At 39.9% G+C, this 27,416-nt stretch overlaps 1 protein-coding gene across 2 annotated transcripts in view; it reads right to left on the bottom strand.

Moving 5' to 3' along the window:
* The window catches only part of LOC135197930 (WD repeat-containing protein 82-like), a 73,640-nt gene that overhangs the window by 2,325 nt on the left and 43,899 nt on the right, over positions 1 to 27,416 (bottom strand). For both annotated transcript variants that reach the window (XM_064225191.1, XM_064225190.1), the window contains exons 5-7: positions 16,224 to 16,392; positions 11,524 to 11,643; positions 2,809 to 2,901 (exon numbers count right to left, since the gene is read on the bottom strand). In XM_064225191.1, coding sequence (XP_064081261.1) covers positions 2,809 to 2,901; positions 11,524 to 11,643; positions 16,224 to 16,392 — 382 coding nt within the window. The remainder of the gene's footprint in view (positions 1 to 2,808; positions 2,902 to 11,523; positions 11,644 to 16,223; positions 16,393 to 27,416) is intronic.

The following is a 27,416-nucleotide window of genomic DNA, read 5'->3' as shown; positions in this document are numbered from 1 at the left end:
AAAGCTAAATTGACCAATAAACAATGAAATACTACAACAATTTGGACCATTCAATACCTAACTTAATACGCACTGCTAATTACCTGTAAATAAAGTGTATTAGTGTACATGGTATACAAGAAATACTGTATGTATGTAGTAAAATGTGGAAGCTTAACTTTCGAGTGGGGCTACCTCCAAAAGTGGCGGCAGATGAGGAGGACAAACGGCAGATACGTACGTACACTTGACTTTACGAAGCACATAAAAAAATGTAAGGAAAACATACATAAACTAAACTTTACGAAACACATTAACAAAACTGTAACACTTAACTTTACAAAAAACTAAAATTAAATTTTTTTTTTATTTTTTTTATTTTTACATTTTACAGTTGTCATAGGGTCGTCCTCCTCCTCCTCGCCGCTGCTAGAGAACTCCTCTTGAACAACATTATGTTGCATGGCCTCCAACTCCTTCAGGTCATCTGTCGTAAGCTCTTGGTGCTCCTCGAGAAGGTCGTTGATGTCGTCCTTATCGACGACCAGCCCCATGGACTTGCCGAGTGCAACGATCTCATCAAGATCTGGTTGCAAAACTGTTTCAGGATCGTCAACTGTTTCTGAATCTGCAGCACCAGCTTCGCCCACGTCGAATCCCTCGAAGTCTCGGGCGGATACGGCATCAGAACAGAGTTTCCTCCACGAGGAATTCAAGGTTCGCCTCGAAACCTCCTGCCAAGCTTGGTCAATGAGTCGGATGCATATCACAACATCGAAATGCTCCTTCCAAAACTCACTCAAGGTGAGGTTTGTGGTATCGGTGATGTCGAAACATCTCTTGAAAAGTTGTTTCGTATACAGCTTCTTAAAGTTCGATATCACTTGCTGGTCCATGGGCTGGAGGAGAGGGGTGGTGTTAGGCGGAAGATAGAGAACCTTGATGAAGGTATTCTCCACTAGGATATCTTCCTCGAGGCCAGGAGGGTGGGGAGGGGCATTGTCCAACACCAGCAGACATTTCAGAGGGAGGCGCTTCTCTTCCAAGAATTTCTTCACTGTCGGGCCGAAACACAGATTTACCCACTCCGTGAACAAAAGCCTCGTTACCCAGGCTTTCGCATTAGCCCTCCACATCACTGGAAGCTTCTCCTTAAGCACTTTGTGGGCCTTGAAGGCTCGAGGAGTCTCGGAATGATAGACCAGTAGGGGCTTCACCTTGCAATCCCCACTGGCATTCGAACAAAGTGCGAGTGTAAGCCTGTCTTTCATAGGCTTATGCCCGGGTAGCTTCTTCTCTTCTTCCGTGATGTACGTCTGACAAGGCATTTTTTTCAAAAAAAGGCCAGTCTCATCACAGTTGAAGACTTGCTGAGAACTGTAGCCTTCCTTGGTCATCATCTTGTCGAACGTCTTTTTAAAGGCTTCAGCCACTTTTGTGTCCGAGCTGGCAGCCTTCCCATGCCGCACCACCAAATGGATGCCAGTCCGTTTATGGAATTTCTAGAACCACCCATGCGAAGCCTTGAACTCTGGGGTTGGCGTTGATGTCTCTTCTCCTCCGTCATCTTCGGCCTGGGCAATCAAATCGCCGAAAATAGCGCTGGCATTGTGGGAGATTACCGTCTCCGTTATTCTTTGTCTTTTATCCAAAGAAGAAGAAGCCTTTCCATCTCATCGTGCACGTGGGTCCTTTTGCTGGACAAAATAGTGACGCCCTTGGAAGGTGTAGCTGCTTTGATGGCATCCTTCTGCTTAAGGATGGTGCCTATTGTCGACGGATTTCGGTCGTATTCCTTGGCGATCACACTCAATCGCATACCAGCTTCATACTTCTTAATAATCTCCATCTTCGTGTCCAAAGAGAGCATCCTCTTCTTTCCGTGAATTTCAACTTTCTTGGGACCTATGACTACGTATATACTGTACGTAATTTATGCATAAGTAGAGTAAAGTTCTCACACAACACGATAAAGTACGTATAATGCAACGAAATCACTAACGAACTTACATTAATAAACGAAATCGTTAGAACGAACAAATACCGCGTGCATATGATAACGATGCTGGTACCGAGTGGCCAAGGCACGCTGCTACGTAGTAGATGCATGATGGGAAGGATGCTGACCAATAGGAGAGAAGGATCTCATGGCGGTGACTAGCATCAGGAACCAATGGGAGAGCAGGAGGATGGTGGCGAGTCTACTCAGTTGGCGGCGTGCGAGTTTCAAAATTGTTATCGGTGGTCCGGGCGAATCTCGGACTTTACAGCAACAACCTTTCGTATCTTGAGCAATTTTCATATGTAGAGCCGTAAAATTTTTCGTATTAGCTTTCGTATCTCGAGTTTTTCGTAAGTTGAGCCTTTCGTATCTCGAGGTACCACTGTAAAGGCCTTTGCATTACTTTACTTCATCATGAGAGAAACCTCCTTCCTCTGTAGAATTTTGGTTACTGAAGGTCTAGCCCTTGTCCTAAGATTATCCCAAAGTTGAAAATCAAATGTTGCCATTTGTCATTAGAATATAGACAACAGCTCCTTAAAATGATAAAGGAAACGCATTATACCTTACGAGCTGCCTAACTAAAACCAAAAGAATGGTGACTGAGAAGATCAGTCCCACATAACGTACAAACCTTCTGTGAAAGGGTTAATATAAAAAAATAAAAATCATGCATACCAACATGGATACTATTATTTTCTTGAAAATGCAAAAATGTTTAACTAATCTCATGAATGAACGTCTTGTATATATAATCAGCTAATCTTAAATGTTGTGAACAGCTACAACTTTACTACAGCAAACAGAGATAATATTAAAATACCCACCATGCTTGTGCAACCAGATGCCAACATCATGTATTTGGGGTTAAATTGTATACACTGAACAGGTCCAGTATGGTCAGCATTGAGGGCACATACCTATAAACAAACAAAATAAACAGCAAATGATTACAAAATATCTACATATAAATGTTAAAAATATCTGTACCTACTAGCTTCATAACAACCCCATTGATCATAACCACATGTGAGTCTTCAAATGTCCCATGACTCAACAGGAGAAATGGTAGTTTCATGACACAAGTGCCATGCATCAATCACCTTCCTTGCTTTCCACGACTTTGCACTGCTGCTAACAATTCTGTTCAGAGATGCCTCCAGGTCTCAACATTTTTTTTTTAAAGCATTACTCTTAGCATTGTCTAATTTTCATTAGCTAATACAGTACACAGTTCTTTTCTAGCCTTATCTACTTCCGTCCTTTCAATATGAAATAAGAAAGGTGTGATCTCAACACCATAGCAAGTGCTTTCAGCCACCAGTTTTCCTGAATGGCCGGTGTTGTAGTGTGGCTTAGTGTGAGTACTATACATCTACTTAGTATTTATTAAGAGAATTACACTTTATTGTGGTGATATAAAAAATTCCAGTGTTTTTCAAGGTGTTGTGCATAATTCATCATTTTTCTCAAGTCTTGAAGAAAATTTTTAAAGTTAAGTGCCTTCTGCTATCTACCTAACAAGAAGATATGAATTTAGCACTCGGAAGGTACGTTCATGGTAACCACCACTTTTCTTGACTGCACTATGGGCAAAGGGTAAGTTGATAGTCATTATCTACTTGTACTGTATTTTTATGCAAAATCTGTTTTGTTATCACTAGGTAGGCAACTTTCTTGTAATTTGTAATATTTCTGTGATTCTGGTATGAGTTCCAATTACCACAGTAAAACCTCAAAGATCTGTATTGATAAGGGGAAAGGGGTGCTGGCCATATCTTTGCAAAGTTTTATAATGGACAAGTCTTTGGCCTACTGATTTAAGATAACTGCAAGAACACAAGAAAACACTATTTTACCTTTGTTATTTTTCAATAACATCATTAATAATGATCAAATAAATGTCAAAGAGCCATACACTGAATTTCAAAAGACAATTATTTTTTTAATTTAATTTGTGAGAGAGAGAGAGAGAGAGAGAGAGAGAGAGAGAGAGAGAGAGAGAGAGAAGAGAGAGAGGGGAGAGAGAGAGAGAGAGAGAGAGAGAGAGAGAGAGAGAGAGAGAGAGTTTAATGCCTATGATATAAACACATTATGCTTATCTCCCAATGAAATGCATCAATATTAATAAAATGCATCAATAATAATAAAATAAGCTGAAAGTAATGTTGCTTTTCATTAAAAAATTACTTTAAATTTCTCCACAAAGTTAAAATAAAATAAGTTTACAATAATTTTAGCTAAAGTTCAGCTTTTTACATTAGTTTCAGAGGTCCTTTATTCCTCACACCATTGGACTGTGGAACAGACTCCCTGAGGATGTCTTACAGTTGGAATTTCAGAAGCTCAAGTGAAGATGCAATGCATTACTATCCTTATACAATTCTCCTTGTATTTTAATCATTTATTTACATTTACTTACCTATTAATTTGTTAATTTATCTGTTTTTCTAATAACTAATCTCCTCTTTCTGTATATCCCATTATGTATTTCTTTTGAATGAACACCATATTCTTTGGAAGCTTGGACTTCAAGTCAATGGCCCCTGTAGGCTTGTTCCATTTGAATAAGGTTCATCTCCTGACTAATAATAATGACGTTACTTTTTTCTTATCTCAAACTTTTTCTCTTGATTATTCTTTGCTTATAAAAATGCTTATAATAAAAAAAAAACAGGAAGATAAGATCTTCAAGAAATTGGATCCTTAAGCGTTTTCTCTTTGCCTACTTATAAGCGATCTTTATATGGTTCACTGTGTATCTGATAAGTTACAAAGGCTATGTTTACTATGGGATTCTTGTGACCTTTCTTTGTGATGTACTTTTCAGGGTGCTCTTTTTGTGTGCTCAATGATTTACTTTTGCTAACACCAGCTAAGATGTAAGGATCTTCTAAGTAAGGCTTGTCTTGCCTTAATATCATCTCCAGACACAGACGCACACCTCTTGTGCAGCAGCTGCCAGGGTATGGTGTGCTTCCCTGACACCAGACTATACCCTATCGGCTCTTTCAAGGCGTTTTGGGTGGGGTCTCCTCTGTTGCTGGCACTGCCACTTCAAATATTCCAACTCAACGTTTTATGGTATATGAAAGCAGCATAAGTTATACAACACAAACATAATTGGTTGTTGATTAATTTTGGCAATTATTAAAAGCCCTCGTAATTTTCTAGCATTTTACAACAATAAAACAACAAGTTTATTCTTAAACGTGAAAAAAAAAATTTCCAGCGTTGCCAGTTCTTCTCTCAGGTGTTAAGCTGACCTCAGGGCATAAAGATGTCAAACAGCCCGCGCCTCCACAAGGGAAGCTCGTCAAAACACTCACTGTCACTGACTCATTAAGGAGTCTGTTGCCTTACAAACAACATGGAAAATGTTATGAATACTTACTGGAAAGAAACGGAGGACCATATTATGAATAGATAAATTAAATAACTGCCGATAATCTTATTTGTGTAACCTACTATGGACATTTGCTGCGTTCTCTTATCTGTCTACTCTACATACACAATCCTTTTTAAATGTCAATAGCTCTCTCTCTCTCTCTCTCTCTCATATATATACATACATACATATTATATATATATATTATATATATATATATATATATATATATATATATATATATATATATATATATATATATATATCTATATATATATATATATATATATATTATATATATATATATATAATATAATATATATATGCAGTAAATTAACACAAAAACAAGTAAATTAAAAGTAAGGAACTCCAGTAGCTTGTGATAATCACAAGAAAGGTCCAAAAAGAGATTTAATTAGGCCTATATGAAAAAGGGAGACCTGGAAGAATGGAAATATTTTTGAAGGAGTGTCGAGGCAATAGGGAACACCCAGAAGTATACTGCTCCCAGGAGACATTAACAAACGCCAAGGAGGTTAAGCCTCCTTGACAAACCCACGGATTAAAAGGGGTAAATTGGAAGGGTAGACCTTTAAAAACTCGAGAGAAGTACATTTGGCAACATGGGGGACCCGCCCAAACTGCCTTGAAGGAGCCGATAGGGTATAGTGCATATACTTTTCTGAGCAGATTATTATAAGTATATGTTAGTTTTACCAGACCACTAAGCTGATTAACAGCTCTCCTAGGGCTAGCCTGAAGGATCAGATATTTTTATGTGGCTAGGAACCAATTAGTTACCTAACAACAGGAACTACAGTTTGTGAGATCTGAACCACATTATAATGATAAATGAATTCCTATCACCAGAAATAAATTCCTCTGATTCCAGGTTGGCCGAGCCGAGAATCGAACTTCAGACCACTAGATTGGTAGCCGAGCACAAAATTCACTCGTCCAACGAGGAACAGCAGAGAATGTACCGGTGAAGATAATCCATGAGTGCTGCCACTCATGTGACTGTATTGTCCATATCAGTCATTTATTTGTTTCAAAGTCTTTCAATGACATTCCAGCAGCTTTGTCTAATCAACACGCCCACTTCCATTGTGCCAGCTACTAACCTGTCCTGCCTGCTGTTAATCTCAGTGTCTTGACACTTGCCTTGCATGCCTACGCATTCAACTCCTACTTAGTCCAGCTGTTGTGCCCTTTGCCCAGCTATTGTTCCCTTGGCCAAGCTGGACCATTACCTGCCCAGCACAAAGGAGGCTTTGTTTTCTTTGATATTAGATCTGATTCAGAAAGTCAGGTCAAAGGATCAATGTGACTATTTCCAACAAACCACAGCCTACAGTTACTGTACCTCCAGTTGTGTGCAATCTCCAGCTGTGATAAGAACAGGTTCAAGCACATCCTGTATTCAGGGCCTGGAATTGATGCTTGTTTCCTAACAGCCAAAATCTGATCACATCCTACACAGCCAGCTGCTAAATGGACTAGTGAAGGATCAATGTGCTATTCACAAACATTCTTCATAAAAATTCCTTTATGTAAGAGAAGTTCCTGTGAAAATTCCAGCAATCACCAGCACTGTGACCACCAGGATAGTGATATCCATAGCAAGTCCAAGTCATCACCCATCCATGACTGCTCCATTGTCAGACCAAACCCATATCTGTGAGAGGGGCCACAACAGAATCAGAGACTGTGATTGCCTCTCTTTAAGTTAAGTCAACAGAAGCAGTGACGGTGATTGCCTCTCTTTAAAGTTAATTATATCTTAGTTTTACCAGACCACTGAGCTGATTAACCCTTAAACGCCGAGCCTGTATTTCCAAAAGTCTCCCCCGTATGCCAGCGGCATTCACGAGTGAGCGCCGAAGCGGAAAAAAAGTTTTTTTCAAAAAATCACAGCACGCATGATTTTCAAGATTAAGAGTTCATTTTTGGCTCCTTTTTTTTCATTGCCTGAAGTTTAGTATGCAACCATCAGAAATGAAAAAAAATATTATCATACATAAATATTGGAATATATGACAACGCGAAAAAAATTCATATATAATTGTATACAAATCGTGCTGTGAGCAAAACAATTAAAGCTAATGAGTTAATTATTTTTTCATTGTATTGTACACTAAATTGCAATGATTTTGGTATATAACAAAGTGTAAAACGATCAAGTACCACAGAGAAAATATTATCACAATATGATGCATGAATTCGTAACGCTCGGACGTAAAAGAAAGCCGTTTTAAAAAATTCACCATAAATCGAAATATTGTGCTAGAGACTTCCAATTTGTTGCAAAATAAAGGTAAATGATTGAATATTACTAGACTGTAAGTGTTGTAGCTTACAATTGCAGTTTTCGACCATTTCGGTCCAGTAAAATTTGACCAAAGGTAGAATTTTTTCTATTTATCGTTATTTATATGAAAATATTTCAAAACTGATAAAAGCTATAACCATGGGTTGTTTATTGTTGTATTCTACACAAAATTGTGCACATTTTCATATATAAAACTTTATGTAACGGCTAATTAAAAATGGTGCAAACATTACGACAATCGGATGAAAAAATTTATGATTTTTTTGGAAGTTTTTTTTTCATAAATTCACCATAAATCGACATATTGTGCTAGAGACTTCCAATTTGTTGAAAAATAAAGGTAAATGATTGAATATTACTAGAATGTAATAGTTGTAGCTTACAATTGCCTTTTTTTGACCATTTTGGTCGAGTCAAAATTGACCAAAGGTTGAAATTTTGGCACTTATCGTTATTTATATGAAAATATTTCAAAACTGATAAAAGCTACAACCATGGGTTGTTTTTAGATGTATTCTACATGAAATTGCGCACATTTTCATATATAAAACTTTATGTAACAGTTAATTTAAAATGGTGCAAACAATATGACAATCGGACGAAAAAATTTCTGATTTTTTCAGAAGTTACCGCGCAGACGTAAGAAAATGTTTTTTTTTCATAAATTCACAATAAATCGAAATATTGTGCTAGAGACTTCCAATTTGTTGAAAAATAAAGGTAAATGATTGAGTATTACTAGAATGTAAGAGTTTTAGCTTACAATTGTGTTTTTCGACCATTTTGGTCGGGTCAAAGTTGACCGAAGGTTGATATTTTGGCACTTATCGTTATTTATATGAAAAATTTCAAAACTGATAAAAGCTACAACCATGGGTTATTTTTTGTTATATTCTACATGAAATTGCGCATATTTTCATATATAAAACTTTATGTAACGGCTAATATAAAACTGTGCAAACATTACAACAATTGGACGAAAAAATTTTGATTTTTTCGGCAGTCACTGCGTGGACGTAGGAAAGTTTTTTTCTAAAATTCACCATAAATCGAAATATTATGCTAAAGACTTCCAATTCGTTGCAAAATGAAGGTAAATGATTGAGTATTACTAGAATGTAAGAGTTTTAGATTACAATTGCAGTTTTCGACCATTTCGGTCGAGTCAAAGTTGACTGAAAGTTGAAATTTTGGCACTTATTGTTATTTATATAGAAATATTTCAAAACTGATAAAAGCTACAACCATGGGTTGTGTTTTGTTGTATTTTACATGAAATTGCGCATATTTCCATATATAAAACTTTATGTAACGGCTAATTAAAAATGGAGCAAACATTACGACAATCGGACGAAAAAATTTATGATTTTTTCGGAAGTTACCACACGGATGTAAGGAAAGTTTTATCATATATTCACCATAAATCGAAACATTGTGCTAGAGACTTCCAATTTGTTGCAAAATGAAGGTAAATGATTGAATATTAATAGAATATAAGAGTTTTAGCTTACAATTGCGTTTTTTGACCATTTCGGTCGAGTCAAAGTTGACCGAAGGTTGAAATTTTGGCACATCGTTATTTATATGAAAATATTTCAAAACTGATAAAAGCTACAACCATGAGTTGTTTTTAGTTGTATTCTACATGAAATTCTGCACATTTTCATATATAATACTCTATGTAACGGCTAATACAAAATGGTGCTTAAATTATGTCAAAGTGACGAAATAATTTCTGAGATGTGTCGCTGATGCTTTTTAGTGCGAGAAGAAAGAAATTCGCGCTTACGCGCCTGGGTAACGATTGTAAACAAAATAACAGCTTGATCCGTGAGCTCCTAGCATCCCCCAAGATACGGGATTCAAAACTTTTTGCCTATAGGCCTATAACTATTTTTCCGCGAATTTAAAAAAAAAAAATTTTCGTCAAGGTACCATACGTCGGTTCGGCACCCAACAGACAATTTTCATCGACGTTTAATACGTCCAATCGGCGTTAAAGGGTTAACAGCTCTCCTAAGGCTGGCCCGAAGGATTAGATATTTTTACGAGGCTAGGAACCAATTGGTTACCTAGCAATGGGACCTACAGTTTATTGTAGAATCCGAACCACATTATATCGATAAATTAATTTCTATCCCCAGAAATAAATTCCTCTGATTCCGCATTGGCCAAGCTGAGAATCGAACTTCAGACCACCGAATTGGTAGGCGAGCACAAAAACCACTCGTCCAACGAGGAACTGCCTCTCTTTACAGATGGTAACTGGTAGCAGTTCCTCACTATTTCAACAAGACTAATGCCAGAATTTTGACAAGTCTCAATCTTGATCGCGAGCAGCCTGACAACTGCTCAATTGTCTCTGTCTGCTACAGCAAACTGAGAGAAGCCATACAACAGTAGCTGATCAGTACATCAGAAGGGGGGACGTTCCAAATATGAATTCTGGCAAACTTCGATAACAGCAGTGGCAAACCAGATGGCCAGTTGCTTACAGTAAGGATTGGCACAGAACTGAAAGACCTTTCACTCCAGACAGACATACAGAGACTGCCTCATCAATTTCACTGCAACCAAAGAAATTTTGGATGAAGTCATGATATGATGGCAACCTCCTTTCACTTAGGGATAAAAAACATATATAACTGCAAAAGCTGGTTGGTATTATCCATCATTTTCTCAATTGTCTGGTCCTCAATCATTAATTCCATTTTGCTATTCTAAGCTTTGAACCTCTCAGGGTTGCCACCACATACCCCACAATCCACTGGATGAGATGAAAGAGGGACTTATCCCCAGGAAAGGGTCAATAAACTCTGGCCAAATCCACCACCCATGGGGTCTGTCCCATCTCCTCCAAAGATCTCCATAATTTCTAAAGAAAGCCCATCATTGGCAGAATTATTTTTGTTTGAATTACTGTTTCATCTCCTTCCCCCTCAAACTAAACGATTGGTCAAAGATTGACATTTCTTCTCAGTGCAAGGGTGACTATTGTGTCCTCGACAGTGTCAAAAAGGAATAGTGGGATAAAGCTTTCTTGAAGGAAGAAATAAGTCCAGGGCACCTGAAATTACTCAAACATACTAAGCTTCCTTATGAACAGGTATAGATCAAGGTGGTCACAGACATTCAGATTTTTATATTTCAGAAGGACAAGAGATAAACCACCATCCTGATATGTAGAATGGGGTCCTAACAAATGAAAGTATCATCCTACTGCCTTGGCAGCCAAAGCTGATGATTTGGCCTCTTCTGCCAAGAGAGAACCGATAGCATCAATGACACACTTTTGCCAGTTGCTGATGGCCAGAAATTCTCTGATGAGCCTCTCCCAATGCCATGTCTCAGCATGCTACAGCTTGAGTAGTGAAGAAGGAAATCACTAGTCCTTCTGTTGATATCTTCTGTGGTAGCCAGCATATCTCCAAACTGACCAATAAAATGTTCAGGAAAATTGTTACTGTCTATAGAAGGGTTAAAAGTACACTGCATGAACAATCACTCCTAGCTCTTTAGCTTCTGTCTACAAGACACATGAAAATGGGTACGTATTTATTATTTGGTTACTTCCATACTTTTAAAGATTGTTTATAACTCCTTGCCTATTGGCATGGAAATTTAAGCTATCTTTAACACTAGGTAAGATTCATCCCAAATAATGGGTATGGGGATATTGACTGTGACTGAGGGTGATATACAACTGATGGAGTTGTGATTATACAAATCCAAAGTATTCTATGACAACAGGTAACTGAAGTACATAACCAATAGTGAGAGAATTAAAAGTTTTAAAATAAAAAAAAAATTAATTAATTTTACCTTATAACCAGTTTCAGCATTCCAAACATGAATGCGACCATCTGTAGAGCCACTCAATATGAACTGGGAGTCTGGACTGAAAGATGCCTCAAGGGCAATGCCTTTGTTGTTTAAGTGCCCCTGAAAAAGCAGAAAAAAAAATCATTATGAATTAAGCAATTATAAAAATATTCACTGTCACAAAGTATAACATACATATCATTACGATAAACTAAAGGGTAAACAGTATACATAAAAATTTACACCTACATTCAGATAACACATAACTACATAAAACCCTGGCTTGAAGATTGCTATTTATAATATTCCTATCACTACCTGCACTACCAAAAACATAAAATTTTTTGTCATAATCTCAATTCACCATGTCACAAAAAATAAAATAGCTTTCCTTTAATCAAAATTACATTTTTACTTACTAAGTAATTACATAGCAATAGTTTCCACTCATACAGCAGCTCAAATTCAAAATTTCATGGGTAGCGCTTCAATATAGATTGTATAGGTAACAGACCATCCCACTAACAGAATATTGGAATGACCTAGCAGACAATCCTCATTCGTTTTACACCTTACATCCATCAGTGGGGAGAAGGGTAGGCTACAATTCTGTAATTACTTGGTAAGCATATATATATAAAACCTTATTTTATTAAAAAAAAATTAATTTTTATACTGTATAAGCAACTTTCCAAGTAATTACATAGCTGGATGGAGTTTCTGTAAGCCAAGATTGTCTGTTAAGCTCCAAGGGAGAAAGAAAGGATCCAGCTCTTGGATGGATCCTCTTTCTTGGCTAAAACAAAGGAAAACGAGGAAACAGCAGGTCTCTGTGCTTAACCAGAGATAAGCATAGATTGGTACCTCTTAAATGAAAACAAGAGTTCCTAAATCTTTTCAGAAACAAAGAGGTGTTCCTCAGCCGGTTCAATGATTTCCTAAAAAAAGGGACAGAGTCCAAGACACCAGCTTTTGGAAGACTCACTACAGAGTCCAAGACACCAGCTTTTGGAAGACTGTCACTACATCTGGTAGACGGTGGAAGAGGGTGACTTCTGAATCTTGTAAAAGCCTCTGCAATGCATTTAGAAGATTTTTCAAAAGACAATCCCCCGGACAGTTGGGCACCTGTCTGGGCAGGATTGGACCATCCTTGGTGTTATCTCTGAAGCTAGGTTAACTGAGAAGACACAACCTGGAGGACAGATCTTGGAAAGTCCACCAAAAACCGTAGCAGGTTCTGGAGTTCTCACATGTGTCAGAACAGATTAAGAGAGTAACTGGAAACTGACCCTGAGACTGATTAGCGCCTCCTCGATTATGTAAAAGGGCATAAGGCCAAGGAGGGTCGAGGAGTACTGTCTATAGCATGGTGCCATGACTGGAATAAGGCAAAGGTTCTTTGAAGAGGCTAACAGGTCCAAGGTTGGTTTCCTTCATACAATAATCAGATCCCAACAACCCTGGGGACTGAAAGGTCATGATGGGAAGGACATGCTTCTGATGGCCTAGTACGTCCTACGAAACTTAATTGTCTGAAGAAATCGAGTGATTACAGATCTGATCCGTCAACTGAGGAAAACTCTGATGTTTGGTCTAGAGGGAATGCTAGATCCAGCTTCCCTGTTTAAGCAGAGGTGTTAGTACTGAGGTCTTATCTATATAGACTATCACTGTCTAGATGTGACATAGGTTAAACAGTACTAGAGCCGTAAGAGAAAGACTTTTCTCTCTCCAAAGCATAAGTGAAGATTCCACTCTTCTTGGGGACTGAGAGCTTGAGTCAGTCAACATGTAAAAACTGAAGTTATACCCAGACAAATGGGGAAGACAAATGCAGGAAGGGCTAGGAATCAGGAGAGGGCCTGTAGTATTATGGACAGGGCAAAACACAGACTCCTCCTGATTGGAGAGCTCTGTCCCTAAAGAAACTACAAAAATGCTCTGGAGTTCGGATGGGGATCTGAAAGAAAACCCCTGCATATTCAAGCATGTATCCATTTTCTTGCAGAATGGGTGAAAGAACCGTCTGGATCATCTCCCTCTGTCAGAGAGAGAACTCTTGCATGACTAGAGAAGAAACAAAAGAGATAACTTCTCTCAGAAGTTCATCAACTTGGACACAGATGTGGTTGTCAAGGGTTGACTTGGTCCCTGTTCTATCAGAACTGATGCACAAGAAAGAACAGGCACCGATGCACAAGAAAGAACAGGCACCGGAAGCACGACCGCTGGCGCCAAACAGACAGGTGGACACACACTGTTCACTTGTATGGTTTTTATCCTAATGCAGAGGTTATGCTAATCTTCCAATTTTAATATATGTACTGTCCAAGCAAGTAGTATACATCCCTCCACAGGGATTATTCCTTCTCTGTCAAGCCCTTGTACATTTTCAAAATAATGTGCTACATTTTCCTTCTTATATGATCCTCACTTTAAGCAGTAATTTGTATAGTCTTGGTGCACAAAGTCTAAATGCTCTCTCACCTAACTTACAATTGTTCTAGGTTCAAATAGCCTATATGCTTCACTTGCATAACTGGATACAATATTAATTTCAGGTCTAAAGAAGCACAGACACAAGTGGACCCCTGGGTGCTCAGAATCCTCTGACCTGATAGATCAGATAGGGAGAGTGTTTTGGCGCCAAATATTGGTGTTCGACAACTCACAAAAAGCACATCCTTAAGGATGCCTTCCAATGGCTGTCCGTCAAGAAATGTGGCCACAGGCTCAACTGAGGAGTAACTACCAGGCAGCAAACCCCTTCAGACTCCCATGGACTTCAGTATGCCTCCTCCCTGGTGCATGGGAATCTGACAGGGACTGGGTTTAGGAGTCCAAGGCGCCAGATAGTCATCTCCTTCACTACATATCCATAAGACGCCTTTCCAGTGGCTGTCTGTCGATACATGGGACCGACAACAGGTTCAAATGAGGGGGGCGACTACCCATGTGTAACCCACCCCCACCTCCCTTGGACTTCCAGTATGCCTCCTCCCAGTGCATGGGAATCAGACAGGGACCTTGTCTAGGAGCACTAAGGGACGAGTAGCCACCTCCTCCACTGCACTACACTTCACTATTACAATGTTAACATCCATTAACCAAGACACATGACTGGCAAAGGTATGAAAAAAAAGCAAGGGAGCCAGGTGCACAAGCAAGTGGCAAAAGGCTAGTAGAAGGAGAGAATTGGGGCCAGGGTGTTCTCTCCTTACTACTTTCTGCCTTAACACTTTTCAGTTCTTCTGCAAAGGAAAATGTGAAGGATACGTCAAAAATTTATCTACCAGAGGCTTACAGGAAGCATATGTCTGGTAAATAACTCATATTAATTGCAATTATCGGTGGCTTGCACAAAGCCTAAGGCCTATAAAAAAAATCATAAATTCCTTAAGTTACGATCTAAAGCCAAGATAATAACAGAATGTCGTAACATCTGAAATACTTATAGGTAAAACCAATATCAGCAACACGCCAGTAGCCTATGGTCGGATGTCAATGCATAAAGAAAAAGAGTACTAATATACATCAAATACTTTATGATCAAGTGCCAAACCATCCGAGAATTACTTTTAAGCAAAACTATATTGACGGCTCACCAGTAGTTTAAGGCAAAGGTTATGGCCAAATGAAAAAAAAGTTTAATATAGACCACTGCATAATGCATAAAGAAAAAGAGTACTAATATACATCAAATACTTTATGATCAAGTGCCAAACCATCCGAGAATTACTTTTAAGCAAAACTATATTGACGGCTCACCAGTAGTTTAAGGCAAAGGTTATGGCCAAATGAAAAAAAAGTTTAATATAGACCACTTACTATTATAATGGAGTGTCGTAACACTTGAGAATTACTTTTAAAAACAAAACTATTATCAACAGCTCGCTTATACTGGAGTGTCGCAACACACGAGAAATACTTTCAAAAACAAAACTATTATTGGCGGCTCACCAAGAGATTATAACCGTGAAACAATTCATAAATTACCAAAGTTATAGCTTAATCAAAAGACATAACATACAACCATTAGTTATATAATGCAATGTCATAACATCTGAGAATTACTTTTAAAACAAAACTACTATCACTACCAGCAGGAGCCTAACCAGTAAACAAACCATAAATGCAAATGGAGTAGTTTACTTTGGTTCATGATGACTTATTGAATCAACTAAAAAAACAAAATAAGGGAAAAACTCATCTCAAAAGATTTCAGCTTGAAGGCTACCATGCATGTGTTCCGATGGCTAATTTAAAGAAGTCTCTGTCAGAATCTGGTAAAATAATACCACAGACAGCAGGAATCAAATGAGGATAGTCTGCTAAGGTGTTCCAATATTCCATTAGTGGGACAGACTGTTACTTACACAAACTATATTGAAGTGCTACCTGCAAATTTTTTAATTTGAGCTGCCATACGAGTGGAAACTATAGCTATGTAGTACTTAGTAAGTTATTTATATAAAATAAAAGATTATAGGTACTAATACTTGGAAATTATTCAAGGACAATTCAAATATACATACTGTACTTCTGGGCTCAAGACTGACAACTCAATATAAAGGGTTACAATTTATCCAAAGTTACAGATGAATAGAAATACTTAAATTATTAAATATTTTATCTTACTTAAAACTATTAAACTGGTTCCATACAATTTCACAGCTTGTTGTAACAAGAAAACTTACAGTAAAGGTCTTAAGAGGAGTTCCAGAAAAAGCATCAACAAGTCGAATAATTGAGCCATTTGTAGATGTAAGAATAGTTTTCCCATCAGGGCTGAACTTGATGCCAGTCCAATCACATTCCTTCTCCATGGAGAGTTGAAACGTACTGAAGGGACCTTTGTCGAAAGACCTGTGTGTTTTTTTTTATTTTTATTTTTTTTTAACAAAATGGGGAAGAATATTTTGATCATTAAATATTGAAGAAAACCAAAGATACAATTAAAGATAAAAATTACCAAGATATTACAACCATCCTTTAAAAACAGACTTTTGAATAAAAAACTATATTAATGAATAAGGATTTTAACAGCAACTGTAAATGATCTTGATTTAATTCTTATAATTTTAGTGCTTTCAAGTATGCAATAAAATCCAACAACCTCTATGTACATTTTACATTCACACTGGGAAAAGATTATAATAACTGGTACGGTGTACTTCCATTTGTATTACATGAATCTTAATATTATTATTTGCGATAATAATTTCCAAATTAAAAAAAAACATTTCTTACATCTGTCTGCACAAACTGTCTTCCAGTGAATGTGTGTGTGTTTAATTATCTTCACAAAGTATATGGAAGCATGAAACAGTGACAAACACCCTAATAACTTGCCCTTAGCTCAAGACTATTATTACCCCACTTTTACTTCTTTTTGACTGGGCTGTGATTAATGTCATTGGATGTCTGTCCCACTCGCCTTTGGCAAAATTAAATAATTGCATGGGTATCAGCAATATAAATAATTTATTTTTTAATCTTAAGTTTCAAGTTCTGTAGTCAATAAACAAGTTTAGTGGTATGAGAAACCTATTTTTGGTGGTTGCTGTTAAGTCCTCAAAGGAGTTGCCCTCCATGGTGACTAGACTAATATCAAAGAAATATCTTTTAGCCTGGTCTTGTAGCCAGGTATTATGCCATAATGATAAACACTATGATACGTGATAGAGTATAATGGACTCAAAGACAAGAAGGCATTTTGTCATCCTCAGCGAAGCTGTACCCAGTTTCCCATATCAAGACTGCAGAAGTGACTATTGCGTATGTGCATCGGCCAACTTGTTTTATGATCAGGCTGGTTAAAAGACCAAGAACCATTACTCTATTGGTCAATGCAGGATAAACCTTTACCCAAACCTCATGGATTTTCGTCAGGGAAGTGGGAGGGTTTAGAGGACTCAATAGCAACCACCAAAAATAGGTTTTTCCTATGTCAAAACCTGTTTTTTTATAGTGTAGTCGCTGTTTTGTCCTCAAAGGAGCATTACAAAGAAAGACAGGTGACAAAAAGCTTAAGCTCCCAAAATTTCCATCCCAACAATCTCAAAATTAAAACTAAATAATCTCTGGTCCAAGGTCAAGTCACTAGTTTCAGTAAAAAAGAACATGAAACTAAGCAAAAAGTTATGTTTTTAGTGTGATGTTTTATAGTGACTTACGTAGTGCCTATGGGGTCAGGACTAACCATACCACCCACTGATACACAGTGCAGTTGAATTTATTCCAGCTCATGACAGTAGTGTTTTAAGAATACGTACTGACTGATGACCACCCAGTATATTCGGAGACCTCTTCAAAAGATACATTTCTGAAGAAGGCCAATGATGTAGTACTTACTTTCCTAATATCATGTGATCTAGCAAAGGAATATGGGTTAGCATTTTTTAATGAGGGACACAAAAATTATTCTTATCCCTTGTAGAGCGAGTGATTTATTCATGCTAGGTTGTAGGAAAATCGGACATTCTGGAATATTTGCCGTGATCTCTAGGTAACCTTAAGTGCTTGAGCTGGGCATAATGTTCTGTCTGCTAAATTGAGTTTCCTAATATGAATAGGAGACTCCCTTCTTAAAGGATTCTCATTCTTGGCCAGGAAGGATGGACCAGGGGACAATAGTAATTGATCATCAACAGTTTGTGATATATCATCCCCGTCTTAAGAGAGCCCAATTCACTAATACAGGCTCCTATGCTAATGCTACCAGGAAGATCGCTTTTTTGAAGCTTGTGAGTTGTGGTTGTGTTAGGTCCACTGAATTGAAGGGTTCATAAAAGTTTAAGTACCTTATTCAGGGACCAAGTAATTGGAAGTCTTTCAGGAGCGGGTCTTTATAGAGAAAAAGACCACAGAAGGGAAGTGACAAATTCTATTCTGGAATCAATTCTGAATACATAAAGCAAGGGTTCTATTAATGCTGCCTTGTATGCCATAATTGTTGTAACCGCAAGATGTTTGTCTTCCAAGAGGTATATATGTAAGAAAATTTAGAAGTGTTTCTATAGAAATCTTGACTGGGCTCTTAGTAGGATATAATCTAATCATATTTTTCATACGGACTGGTATATTGCCAGATAGATGATGTCCGTAGTTTTTGCACTAGTTACCTAGCAATACCGGGTGGGTAGTTTTCATGGTAGATTATATCTAAAAAATCCACATGAAGGTCTTGGCTTAGAAAGGAGGATGCGTAAAAGACTTTCTCTCTACTTTCTGGGATAGTACAGCAGACGATAGTGGAATTGATCTCTTCGCCCATTGTTGAAGTAATAGGAACCAATACCTGTTTGGCCAATTTGGGGCTATTAGGTAAGCTGTTCCTTTGAAGGTTAGGAGTTTGTTCAAAACCTTCGAAGTCTGGGAAAATGGAGGAAAAAGATATATCGTCTTCCCGTTGTTCCAGTCTTGTAGGAAGGCATCTCTTGCTGTTGCTTGACTGTCCAAATTTGGGGACATACATACTGGGAGTTTGTAATTCTCGTATGTGGCAAACAGGTCCACTTCTGGTAGTGGAAGTACATTGTTTATTGTTTGAAAAGAGTGATTGTCCAATGTCAACTCTGTTGAGGCTGTCATCTTCCTTGACAAAGAGTCTGCTATTACATTGAGAGACCCTGTAAGGTAAATTGCAGACAAGTGCCACTTCTTTACCTGTGCCAACCGAAGGATGGCTAACTTTAATATAACTGAGAGGAGGTGGGTGTGATCCGAATCTCTTGATGCAGAACACTGTAGTTATGTTGTCTAGAACCAACAGAATGTGTCTCTCTTCCAGGGGTTTGAGTTTCTTGAAAGAAAAAAGCCAATCATTAGCTTTAGGAAAGTCAGGAGGAGTCAGAATGACCTGTTTTGCCAGATTCCTTCCGGGTCCATGACCAAAGTATCTCCCCAACTTTCCAATTCATTTTGTGAGATTTGTCTTGCATCTTTTTTCTTGCATGTGACAGCCAAAATTTGTCCACTTTTTCAGTTACAATCTGAGTATTGGATCTTTTACTGGTGCAAACTGCAGCAGACCCATTGTACATTCTAACTGCCGTCTGGAAACAACAGGCTGTGTCAGAAACCTTTTGAGGTTTTTCCTTACTCTGTTCTGTTTTGAGGGGGAGGTACAAAAGGCCATGAACAGTATCCCAACACATTCCCAGCCACTGAAATTATTTTGGGAGCATAAGTGTTCATAAAAAGGCTATCAAGGATCGTGTATTACACCGACAATGTGCTTTCCAAACAAAGGCCGGTTTCTATATTCAAAACAAAACTTTGTTCTACAGTTTTACTCTAAAATACTTTTCAAAAAATCTTAAAAATAAGCACTTTACTTTCAAATTCCTTGATCCCTGAAGAGAAGAAAAAAACAAGAGATTGAAAAGTCTCAAAATGAGGAGCACTGACTGGAGACACCTTAGTCTGTGCTGACTAGAGAGTTAATGGTTCTTGGTCTTTTAACCAGCCCAATCGTAAAATAAGATGGCTGATGCACGTGTAATAGTCACTTCTTCTAGTCTTGACGTGGGAAACTGGGTACAGCTTCGCTGAAGACAAGACAAAATGCCTTCTTGTCTTTGAGTCCACTATACTCTATCACATGTCATAGTGTTTACCATTATGGCACGATACCTGGCTACAAGACCAGGCTAAAAGATATTTCTTTGATATTAGTTTAGTCACCATGGGGGGCTGGCACACACCATGACTCCTTTGAGGACAACACAGCGACTGCACTATCAAAAATTAATAATCTCTTCAGTATTACTAGGAAAAAGGGCCCAAAACAAAATTGTGCTTTGCACATTATTCCAAAGCTAAAAACGATTTACCATGATTGGCAGTTCTTACAGACTTAAGATCAAAAAGCAATGTTTGCATGTCTGTGGAGTCATCTTGTGTGAAATACATAGACGACAGCTACTATGGGAAACCTACTGAATATTCATATCATGGTTGCATTTACTTCAGTTAAATAGTAAATCCAGAAAACCACTTGCAAAAGAAATCTTGATCAAGATGAAAAAATATGCCCTTGAAAGAGTGCATCTTCATTCATTAACACTGAAATATACCAGGTATCACACTGAGAATTTTATTCTCAAAATGAAGTTTTTATGTTAAAACAAAGTTTAATGTATACTTACCTGGCAGGTATATATAATTTAATTCCCACCCGCCTCCCCTCAGGAGACAGGGTTCAGAGAAAATCTGGCCCAATTGGGAATGGTTCCTAGCGCTAGCGCCACGGTAACGGGGTGGTGGTTGCCTGAACTACTAATAGGTTACTAGCGTTTGCCGCGAGTTTTGAAAATTTCTGCCAGGTGGAACAGAGAATATAGCTATATATATACCTGCCAGGTAAGTATACATTAAACTTTGTTTTAACATAAAAACTTCATTTTAATGTATGACACTTACCTGGCAGGTATATATATAGCTGATTGACACATTTGGAGGTGGGTCAAAGACAGCAACATTATTAGAGTATAAAAATATTATTAAAATATTATTAAAACTCTAGGTTCCTTACCTGCTAAGGTAGCTGACTTCATAGGTCCTGCCTCTAAGCCTGCTTAAACCTTAGTAGCTCTCAACAAGGAAGTGTCCTGTATGTTGAAGAAGCTAAGACTGGAACTGACAACTGGACGTGACCAATGTGTTGACAGAACCGTACAGCCCTCTTATGCCACGGCATTCAAGCTAGTAATAGATCATTTACCTGAACTACACACACACCATCACCGGATAATACTAACAAGACTGATAAAAGTACCGCACACTTTTCTCAGACGACCAAAAAACACAAACACCATCACCTAATAAAATCAACTAGCTTAAAAGAAGGTTATGGGGTAGTAACTCCTTTGCCCAATACTGTACCAGAGGACACGTATGGACCTAGCGTCTGACAATTATCAAAGGTTGTCTGAACATCCCTAAGATAATGAGACGCAAATATTGAATTAGTTCTCCAATATGTGGATTCAATAATTTCCTTGAGGGCTAAATTCTTTTTAAAAGCTAATGAAGTCGCCACTGCCCTGACTTCATGAGCCTTCACTTTCAAAATACCAAAGCTCTGCTCTTGACACAACATATGAGCTTCTCTAATTAACTCTCTCATGAAGAAGGCTAGAGCGTTCTTCGTCATGGGTCTACTGGGGTCTTTAACTGAACACCACAGAGCATCAGAATTCCCTCTGATATCTCTTGTTCTTTCCATATAACACCGCAACGCTCTCACTGGGCAGAGAACTCTTTCTTGCTCGTAACCCACTAACTCAGCCAGACCCAAAACTTCAAAGGATCTTGGCCAAGGATTAGCTGGATTCTCATTCTTGGCCAAGAAACCTTCTTGGAATGAACACACTGCGTTGCCATGTCTCCATCCCACCTTCTTCGATATGGCCTGAAGCTCACTAGCTCTTTTAGCCGTTGCCAATGCTACTAAAAAGATAGTTTTCTTAGCAAGATCTCTCAGAGAGGATTTCTCTAAAGGCTCGAATTTGCTAGAAGTTAAATACTTCAAGACCACATCAAGGTTCCAAGCAGGTGGCCTGCATTGTGATTGTTTCTTCGTACCAAATGACCTAATCAGATCTCTAAGGACCAAGTTATTCGAGATGTCTAGATCCCTGTGTCTAAACACTGAGGTTAGCATACTCTTATAACCTTTGATTGTCGAAACTGACAAGCCCAATTCCTTCCTCAAGTATAGAAGGAAATCTGCGATTTGGGTCACAGAGGTACTGGATGAAGACACTTTCCTGTTCTTACACCACTTCCGGAAATTCTCCCACTTCGACTGATATACTGTGATTGTGGAGGTTCTTCTGGCTCTAGCCACTGCACTGGCCACCTCTCTAGAATATCCCCTCGCTCTGACCAGACGTTCGATAGTCTGAACGCAGTCAGACCCAGAGCGAGGGTATTCTTGTGACACCTGTCGAAGTGGGGTTGTCTGAGTAAATCTACTCTTAGAGGAAGAGTCCTTGGCGTATCTACTGTCCATTCCAGTACCTCTGTGAACCAACTTTGGGCCGGCCAAAACGGGGCTATTAAGGTCATCCTCGTTCCTTGGCTCTCCCTGAACTTCTTCATCACTTTCCCCAGTACCTTGAACGGAGGAAAAGCGTACAGATCTAAGTTTGACCAATCCATCAGGAATGCGTCGACCGCCACTGCTTCCTGGTCTGGAACCGGAGAGCAATAGGTTGGTAACCTTTTTGTTCTGGCTGTCGCAAACAGATCTACTACCGGACGGCCCCACAACTTCCACAGGCTCTGGCAAACCTCCATGTGCAACGTCCACTCCGTCGAGAGAAGTTGTTCTCTTCTGCTCAACAGGTCCGCACCCACATTCTTCTCTCCTTGTATAAACCTGGTGAGTAGCACGACCTTTTCCTCTTCCGCCCAAAGCAGAACTTCCTTTGCCAGATTGTAAAGGGGAAAAGAATGAGTTCCTCCTTGTTTTCGGATGTATGCCAGAGCCGTGGTGTTGTCCGAGTTGATCTGCACTGTCTTGTCTCGAATCAACTCTCTGAAGTGCTTCAAGGCCAAGAAGATTGCCATCAGTTCCTTCCTGTTTATGTGCCACTTTGTTTCTTTCTTGCTCCAAAGTCCCGACACCTCTTGAGGGCCTAATGTCGCTCCCCAACCCGCGTCCGACGCTTCGGAAAACAAGACGAGGTCTGGGCTCTTCTGCTGAAGCGACATCCCTCTTGCTAACCTGCCTGGAGTTAGCCACCACTTTAATTCCTCCTTTACTTCGGCAGGAATTAGAAACTGGAAGGAATCCGGTTGCAATTTTCTTGGCCATGAATCCTTCAGGAAAAACTGTAGAGGTCTCATGTGCAGTCTTCCTAAAGAAATGAACCTCTCTAGCGAAGAGTGTGTGCCCAGTAGACTCATCCACTCTCTTGCTGAGCATCGGTCCTTCTTTAGAAAGTCCTGCACCTTCCGAATGCATTGGGCTTGCCTTTCGGGGGACGGAAAAGCCCGAAAAGTCACTGACGATATCTGAATCCCCAAATAAACTATCTGTTGTTGGGGATCCAATTGAGACTTTCCCATGTTTACTACCAGACCTAGGTCTTTTGCTAAGTCCAATGTTTGACTCAAGTCCTCCAGACATTGACTTCTTGATTGGGATCTTATCAACCAGTCGTCCAGATAAAAAGACACTCTGATCCCTCTTAAATGTAACCATCTCGCCACATTGGACATCATCCTCGTGAACACTTGAGGGGCTGTGCAAAGGCCGAAGCATAGGGCCTTGAACTGAAAGACCCTGTCCTGAATCACAAACCTTAGATACTTCCTGCTTCCTGGATGAATCGGAATATGAAAGTATGCGTCTTGTAAGTCCAGGGTCACCATCCAGTCCCCTGGACGTACTGCTGCCAGTACTGAATCGTTCGTCTCCATAGTGAACTTGGTCTTTTCTACGAAAAGATTCAGTTGACTTACGTCCAGAACTGGCCTCCAACCTCCCGAGGACTTTGCAACCAGGAACAAACGGTTGTAAAATCCCGGAGATTTGTGATCCAGAACAGGCTCTATGGCTTCTTTCTCTAGCATGGAAGCTACTTGCTCCCACAGAGCCGCTTTCTTCACTAAATCGTTGTAATTTGCCCCGAGGGCTCTCGGAGATGTTGCGAGAGGAGGTCTCTTCAAGAAAGGAATCTTGTACCCTTCCCGAGCTACGTTGACAGCCCAGGGATCTGCCTTCATGTTCTGCCAAACTTCCCAAAAACCTTGAAGTCTGGCTCCCACTGTCGTCTGGAGGACTGAGTTCTCATTCTTTAGAGGTGGTCTTGGCTCCTCTTTTAGTGGGTACTCTCTTACCCCTAAAGGCGGGTCGAGCGAATGTTCTTCCTCGAAAGGGCTGTTGCGAAGGCCTAGTATCCTTTGGAGTTTTCTTAACCAACTTGGGTGGTAAGAACTTCTTAACTGAAGACGAGAGAAGATCTTGAGTGGCCTTCTGAGAAAGGGAGAGAGCTATATCCCTAATCACCTCTGAAGGAAACAGCTGTTTCGAAAGAGGAGAGAACAGCAACTCCGATTTCTGAGAGTTAGAAACTCCTTTTGAAGCGAAAGAACACAACAGCGATCTCTTCTTTAGTACTCCTGCTGTGAATAACGAAGCCAGTTCATTCGTTCCGTCTCTCAGAGCCTTGTCCATGCAGGACATAATGCTCTTAGCTGTTTCTAAATCCTGCGAATCCTCTTCTTCTAGGGAGTTCGCTAGTGCTCCCAAAGACCAATCCAGGAAATTGAAGACTTCGAAAGTCCTAAAAATCCCTTTAAAAAGATGGTCAAACTCTGAAGACGTCCACCAGACCTTAGCAGACTGTAACGCCTGTCTGCGTGAGCTGTCTACTATACTGGAGAAGTCCCCCTGGGAGGAGGCAGGTACTCCCAGGCCTAGACTTTCTCCAGTAGCGTACCATACTCCTGACTTCGATGCCAACTTAGCTGGTGGAAAAACAAAAGAGTATTTTCCCGCTTCTTTCTTATCCTTCATCCAGTCATTCACACGTTGAAGGGCCTTCTTCGCCGAAATTGACATAGTCATCTTAAGGAAAGAGGACTTCTTTGGAGTCCTAGTCTTGGAAAACTGTGATAAGGGAGATAACGGAGCTGTCGGTTTGAATTCCCCTTCAAAAATAGCAATAAGACGTGAAGTCAGAACCTTATAATCTGAAGAAGGTTCCGTATTCTTTTCCTCAATTAATTCCAATTCCTCTTCTGCTGAAGAAATGTCTTGTAAATCATTGTCGTGTTGACGCTTCGTTGACGGAATAGCGTCCTGCCGCCTGCGTCCTGCGGCTACCGAGGAGTCGGCGTCCTGCCGCCTCTCGATGTCCTGCCGCCTGCGTCCTGCGTCCATCGTAGACACGCCTGCTTCCTGTCGCCTGCGTCCTGCGTCCACAATTGGTCCCGCGTCCTGACGTTTGCGTCCTGCTTCTTCCGAAACTATTTTCTTCCTGTGTTCTGCGTCCTGCAAAACCAAGCGATCGCTTGTCCTCCTAGCGCCAGTGCGCCCTGAGTCCTCGGCGAACGCGTCCTTGTCTTCCCTTTTAGAAGACTTAATGGGAAGGAAATCGTCCTTCCGCCTCGAAGATGCTTGCCCAGGCGCATCCCAAGACTTCACCAGAACTGCCAGCTTGGACTGCATTTCCCTTAAGAAACCCTTCGTACTATCCTCCTGAATGGTAGAGGACGAAGGAGGAGGATTACGAGCGGGACTGCGACCTAACGGAGAGCGATCTTGTACTCTACCCGACGGAGAAAGACGAGGGGAAGATACACAAGAAGAAGGAGGAGATTCTCTCATCGAAATCCAAGGCCGAGAAGGACGTATAGCGCCAGTGCGCCCTGAGTCCTCTTTAGCACGAAAAATCCTTTTCCTCTTGATCGGAACTGCGTCCCCGTCTTCCGAGGAGGACAACACCTCAGGACTACTCCAAGCCTCACGATCTTGAGCATGTCTCTCGAGAGCAGTTGATGTCCTGAAAGTCCTCTTGAGGGGGCGAGACACCACTGCATACCGACGTTCTCGCTCGGAAGTCGAACCTTCCGAGGACGCACACTTCCCAGTTACGCCTTTTCTGCGGCGAACTGCAACAGCCTGGGAACTTGCAACAGGACTGTTCGAAGGGACGCCTGACCGTGACAAAACCTCTCTCGCCTCCCTTCGACTGTCGACATGCCTTCTCCCTTGGGTCTGGGAGCTTGACAGAGGTCTAGGTCTAGGAGCACGAGAGAGACGATCAGACGCCCCCTCCACTACACTTTCACTGACATCGAAAGCACTAACTTTATCTGTAAGTCGCTGTATCTGGTCGGCCATGGACGCAAGGGCAGCGAACACCTTCACAATATTTGTATCGTTCGTCTCCTCCGATACAGCAGCGGGCGCAGGAGATACCTGGGGAGAAGGAACTACCAATTCTACGTTAGAAGGAGCTGGAGAGGAAATACATTCACTCCTTTTACTAGAAGAATTTGACTTCTCACTACGAGAAACAGATCTCCTTACACGATCTTTCTCAAGTCTCTCAACATATTTCATAAATATCTTCCATTCCTTCTCTGATAAATTCTCATATTCAAAGCACCTATTCTCCCAAGTACACACATTCTCTCTACACTTCTTACAAATGGTATGAGGGTCGACCGAAGCTTTCGGCAATCTTACCTTACACCCCTCTTTTACACACACTCTAAACATACTCCCAGTATCAGACATCTTTAAAGAACAATCCAAAGCGAATGCCAAGCTAACGTTTCCGAGTACAATACCAAAAATCCATGAAAAGTCAGCAACGAGAATGAAACTCCTAGCAGGGAACCACCAACAATGTTGCCGGTTCGGCTGGCAGAGAAAATCTGGCCCAATTGGGAACGGTTCCTAGCGCTAGCGCCACGGTAACGGGGTGGTGGTTGCCTGAACTACTAATAGGTTACTAGCGTTTGCCGCGAGTTTTGAAAATTTCTGCCAGGTGGAACAGAGAATATAGCTATATATATACCTGCCAGGTAAGTGTCATACATTAAACCATAATATTCAGAACAAAGCTCTCTATCGATCAGGATTTTATTTAATTTCTTTCTAACTTCCTTAAAAAAAAAAAAGAATGCAAAATCTTGGGAAGTGATGGAACTGTGAGAAGCATTCACTTTTAGCTATCTACCTGTATCCCAGGTGCACAAACCTGATAAGACCACCAGAATGGAATCAGGCACTTTATTTAAATAATTAAAAACAACTCAATTTCTTGCACCGACTGTTTCCAACTTCTTTCAGACCAGGACAGAAAAACATGTTCTGATTTTGGGAACAATATTCATTTAGATAGTATTATTGTGCTACAAAA

The sequence above is a fragment of the Macrobrachium nipponense genome, chromosome 21, assembly GCF_015104395.2.
Source record: "Macrobrachium nipponense isolate FS-2020 chromosome 21, ASM1510439v2, whole genome shotgun sequence".
Taxonomy (NCBI): domain Eukaryota; kingdom Metazoa; phylum Arthropoda; class Malacostraca; order Decapoda; family Palaemonidae; genus Macrobrachium; species Macrobrachium nipponense.
The sequence above is the reverse complement of the archived record's forward strand: the minus strand, read 5'-3'. Positions and strand labels throughout refer to the sequence as shown.